Source organism: Myotis myotis, unplaced genomic scaffold, assembly GCF_014108235.1.
Source record: "Myotis myotis isolate mMyoMyo1 unplaced genomic scaffold, mMyoMyo1.p scaffold_m19_p_3, whole genome shotgun sequence".
Taxonomy (NCBI): domain Eukaryota; kingdom Metazoa; phylum Chordata; class Mammalia; order Chiroptera; family Vespertilionidae; genus Myotis; species Myotis myotis.
Genome location: NW_023416335.1, coordinates 130,172,067 through 130,177,509, shown reverse-complemented (window position 1 = coordinate 130,177,509; position 5,443 = coordinate 130,172,067). Strand labels below are relative to the sequence as shown.

Genomic DNA, 5,443 nt, shown 5'->3' with positions numbered 1-5,443 from the left:
GCAAGAGCTGCCCCCTGGTGGTCAGTGTGCTCCCCCAGGGGAGTGCCACTCAGCCAGAAGCCAGGCTCATGGCTGGTGAGCACAGCGGTGGTGGCAGGAGCCTCTCTCGTTTCCATGGCAGCGCTAAGGATATCCGACTGACGGCTTAGGCTCACTCCTCATGCTTAAGCCCGTCAGTAGGACATCCCCCAACGGGTCCCGGACTGCAAGAGGGCTGAGGAACCCCCCCCCTCCCCACGAATGCATGAATTTCATGCACCAGGCCGCTAATCTGTATATATAAAAGCCTAAGTGACCCTTACAACCTGTCAGCTGAACAACTGGTTTACCAGTTGCTATGATGCACACTGACCACCGGGGGGAAGACACTCAACACAGGAGCTGTGCCCTGGTGGTCAGTGCACTCCCACAGCCAATCTCCTGTGGCCAGCCACCTTCCCGTGGTCCCTCCCCCTGCCCAGCCAGCCCCTGTAGGGACCGGGCAAGATGCACCGATAGGCCCTGATCACCAGCCAGGCTGAGGGACCCCACCTCTGCACAAATTTGTGCACCAGGCCTCAAGTGTAAATATAAAATTAAAACTCATAGCTTGTGCATTGCTAAAAATGAATATCAATTTAGATCTGTAGCAGAAAAGTTTGATAAGCAATTTCCAAATAAAGAATTGCTTTGGGGTCAGTTGTGAAAGATGATAATTTATTAGGAAAAGAGAATTAACTAGTGAGGAGCATCTCCTCCCTGCCAAATGTTTTACATATCTACCTTTAAACCCATAAGAGTTGCATGAGATAACTTTTAATTGCCCTAGTTAATAAAAATAGAACCAATTCAAGAAATTCCCCAAGATCATACAGTTGGTAAGTGGTAGAGCCAGAATTCGATCCCAGTTTTGCATGACTTTGAAATCTGTGTACTTGAGATGACAGCATCTTATACCCCAACAAGACAGCACAACTCAAGATCCAATACATGAAATTCCCCTTTATATGTAGAGGTATAGGAGAAATCTTCCTGGCTTCCAGCCAGGAGTCAATTATTTTAAAAAAAAATTTAAATTAATTAAATTTTTTTGTTAATCCTCACTGGAGGATATTGTTTCCACTGATTTCAGAGAAAGTGGAAGTGAGGAGGGAGGAGGATAGAGGAGAGAGAAAGACAAACATTGATGTGAGAGACCTACATCAATTGGTTGCTTCCCATACATACCCCAACTGGGGCAGGAAATCTGCAACCCAGTTACATGCCCTTGACTGGAATTGAACCCCCAGCCTTTGGATTGTGGGCCAGTGCTCTAACCACTGATCAACACTGGACTGGCCAGGGCAGGAGTCCCTTATTATAAACACCTCCTGAGAAATTGGTGTGTTGGTTTTTTTTTTTTTTTAATATTCATGTATTTATTCTCAGAACATACAAACTCATCTTTTCAGAGAATAGAGAACAGAAATTTTACCCAGTGACTTCAAGATGGACACAGCTGGCTCACCCTGACCCACATCTAAAAAACTTCCCTGGATGAGAGAGGCCTGGGGTGCACAGCACCCCTCGGCACAGGGCTCTCACCTTGTTTTATAATCCAAAAGGGCAAATGCTATCAAAATGACAATGAGTCCAAGGTTCATAATCCTCACAGTGCCGATCCCCTGGGTCATCTAGGGCAACAGTGTTGCTGCAGCTTATGCAGTCAAGTCTGTGCGAAGAAGCCCTTCCAGCAGCCTGGGAGGCAAAGCCATTGGCTGGCCCTGACACTGGCAATCCCCAAGTCAGCCAGAGGGGCAGAGCTGGGCCCAAACCTGTGGTCATTTGTTCTCCCTGTCTCCTGTAGCAGCTTCCCTCCTTTGCAGTCCACGCTCAGGCCATCAAACCTGAGGGTCTAGCCAAGCAGTCTGAATTTTTCCTAAGCCCCTGTAAGAATGAGGACCTGGAAAGGGAGAAGTGAGAGTCCTGAAGAACAGGCTTCAGAGCCTGCCTTGAAGCAGGTGGGAAGGGTGCTGTGTCAGGCAAAGATGGTCTCTTCCCGGCGCTTCTTGGTGAGGATGGTGCCTGGTTTGTGCTGGGCATCTGGTTGCTTGGCTAGCTCTGGGGGGCAGGAAGACACCGGGCTCTCCAGGATGGCTTGCTTCAGCTCATAGAACACAGCAGAGTCCTCTTTGGTGAGGAAGGAGATGGCCACACCACTCTTGCCTGCTCGTCCAGTGCGGCTAATGCGGTGAATATAATCTTCAATGTTTATGGCTATATCATAGTTGACCACCATAGACACATCTTGGATATCAATACCACGACCTGCCACATCTGTAGCCACCAAAATGTCCTTAGCCCCAGCCTTGAGGTTACACAGTGCAAATTCTCGCTGCTCCTGGCCTTTTCCACCATGCAATGTACAAGCATTGTACCCCATCTTCTCCAGGGATTTGGCCAAAACTTCGCAGCCCTTCTTCTGGTTGACGAAAATGATGATGGGCGGGTCAAAGCCTTGCTCCAAGATTGCCAGCAGCTTTTTCCTCTTCTCTGACTCTGACATGAGGAAGACCTTCTGTTCCACACGTTCATGGGCTTGCCTGCAGAGCCGATGTACATCACAGCAGGTCGCCGAAGATAGCTCCGTGCCAGACGCTCCACAGCTGGGGGCATGGTGGCCGTGAACATGACCGTTTGGCAGTACTTATGTTTTCCTGACTCAAAGTTGGCCAACATCTTCTCAGGGTCCTCAGCCTCATCCGTGTCTGGCTTCTGGTTGGTGACAGGCATGTGCTCCAGGATCTTCTGGACATCTGGCTCAAAACCCATGTCAATCATCCTATCTGCCTCATCCAGAACCACGTAGGTACAGCGGCTCAGCACCAGATAGCGGTTTTCCAGCACATCAATCAGACGTCCTGGGGTAGCAATCACAATCTCACAACCCATGCGCAGCCTGAAGCCCTGGTCTTCTCTGGAGATGCCGCCGATGACAGCTACAGTGCGGATGCCCAGTGGCTTCCCAAACTTGATGGTTTCTTCCTCAATCTGCTGAGTCAACTCACGGGTGGGGGCCAGGATGATAGCATAAGGGCCTGGTCTGACTCTTCGATCCTGTCAATTTTGGGAAGAGTAGTGATCCAGACCAGCAACCGAATAAGGAAGGCTGCTGTCTTGCCGCTGCCAGTCTCAGACACACCAATGATGTCACGATTCTGTAGCCCAATGGGAATTGCCTGACGCTGGATAGGTGTTGGTTCCTTGTAGCCACACTTATCAATGACCTCCAAGATGTGTGGGGGCAGAGAAGAGTCTTTCCACGATCGGATGGGATTAGGGATCTTGCCACCTTTGGTGGTAATGCTGTAGTCCTCACGGAAGATCCGCCAGTCCCTGTCCGTCATCTCATCTAACTTCTTCTGGGACCAGTGACGATCATCCCAGCGCTGCTTGGCTTCCTTCTTACGAAGTTTGCGGAGTCTTGCCTCCTCCTGCTCCTTTTCTTTCAGTGTCCTCCTCTTCTCCATTAGGTCTCCATAGAAACGTGACTGTTCTGGTTTCTGCTGCTTTAGGTCGATGCCTGCAATGAAGCCTCGCCCCAACAACTGCACCCGTTGCTGTTCTTTGTACAGTGGGTTGTAGTCGATAGATGTGTCCTCAGATGCATCCCACTCAAAGACAAACTCGCGGTCATTGAGATGCCTCGTTCGGCGCCGCTTCTTAATGCCACCCAGGTAACGCTCCTTAATGGCATGCAGTTCCTTGCTCTTATCCTTCTCCTCTCGGATCTTCTGCCGCCCTTCCTCATCCTCATTTCCATTGGTCTCCCGTTCCATCCTCTCCCTGCGTTCCCGTCGTTCTCGCTCCTGAGGGTCTTCCAACATTTTCCTGACCAAGTCTTGAAACTGTTTCCTTTTCTTCCTCTCTTCTTGAAGCATCTTCTGCCGCTCTTCCACCTCCTGCTGCCGTCGCTTCAGGGCTCCCGCCTCTCGTTCTGCTTTGGACAGGAACTTGGGCTTAGCCTCAGCTTCTTCCTCAGCCTTTTTCTTGGCCAGAAGTTCCTCTAGGGATAATGGCTGGGCCTTAGGCTTCTCATCACCATGTTCATCCTCGTCATCCTTCTTAGAGTCTCTGGCTTTCTGAGATTTAAAATCTTTTTCTCGTCCAGGAGATAAACCGATCGTTTCCGGTCCTTGTCCCGTCTGTGCCCATCCTTATCCCGATCTTGGTCCTCCTTATTCCGATTCCGCTCCTTATCTTGCTCTCAGTGCCGGTGCCTTCGTTCTCTTTCCGTATACTTGGACCGGGAACGGGAGCGAGACCGGCTGCCCTCTCGATGCCTATCCCTTGACCGATGCTGCTTTCTATCTTTAGAAGGGGAAGATTTCCGATCCCGGTCTCTATCACATTCTCTGTCAGGTGACCGAGATTGCTTCCTTTCCTCCTTGGAAGGTGACACATCACGGTCCTTCTTGTCAGCCAACTCTCCTGCCATCCTTCTATTAGTATAGATTGCCTTTCTGTGGTTAGTTGTTGGGGTCCAACCCCAGCAGGTCCAGGGGTTCCCAAAGGTGTGGACGGAGTCCCGGAAGAAGGAATGACAGGGAGGCAGCGTTCAGTTGATCATCATAGCTAGGTTCTCTAGCCAGGATCTCCAGTCAAGTTCTGTCTTTATTGTCTTGTTACATCTGTATTTATACCAGTCGATTTTAATCCTATCAATTCTATTCCAAAGGTTAGGGTGTTTCTTATCTCCATTCCAAGGTTACTCTATTGTTCTATTAAGCTACAAGGAAGTAACTGAAGGAGAGTATCCTAAGTAAAGATTATGTAGCTTAAGCATGATTGTTCGTAGTTAAAGTGATTAATTACCTGCCTGGCACTTAGTTAAGGGGTTTTATATCCTCCCTAACTCCAGGGAAAAAGCCTCACCTGGGGAAACAACCTTTCTCGGGGAGATGGTCCTGTTTAAAACACATAGCGTTAGAGGGGAGCAAACATATTAAGAACAGTATGCCATATACGCCAGGTCCCTTGAAACATATGCTGTGCAGATGTTTCTTCCCTGCAGCGACTGTGTCAGGCAGCAAGGATGGACTGGCTTCCGGCAGTTAGTTTTTGTATATATCTATTTCTAAAAGTATATAACTAATAGACCTTATTTTAAAATTTAGACTGCAAGAGTATTAAAAGAGATGTTAGTGAATAAATAGTGTACTCCTACCTCTAGAAACATCCTGTATTGCTTATCTTAGGAGTCTGTTAGGTCTGCCAACCCACCAGAATCAGTCAACACACAAACCTAAAGGGATATGTTCTCTTGAGCTCACAAAAAAAAGCTCAAAAGTGGGGAGGGCTATCTAACTTTGAGGTTTGGCATTATAGTTACCATTTCAAGGAAAAACTAAATTTAACTGGAGAAACAGAAAGGTACTTCTAGTTATACAATGGGAAAAGCTTGAAGGGCATATAGGACCTCCAT

The 5,443-nt window shown here is 48.5% G+C and overlaps 1 protein-coding gene across 1 annotated transcript; it reads right to left on the bottom strand.

Annotated features, from left to right (window-relative positions):
- Positions 1 to 1,995: 1,995 nt before the first annotated feature.
- LOC118652111 (probable ATP-dependent RNA helicase DDX23) lies at positions 1,996 to 4,456 on the bottom strand. The gene is given in 4 exon segments (XM_036302024.1): positions 1,996 to 2,556; positions 2,559 to 3,059; positions 3,062 to 4,138; positions 4,141 to 4,456. Coding segments are annotated over 4 exon segments (2,454 nt in total). The 3' UTR covers position 1,996.
- Positions 4,457 to 5,443: the final 987 nt, after the last annotated feature.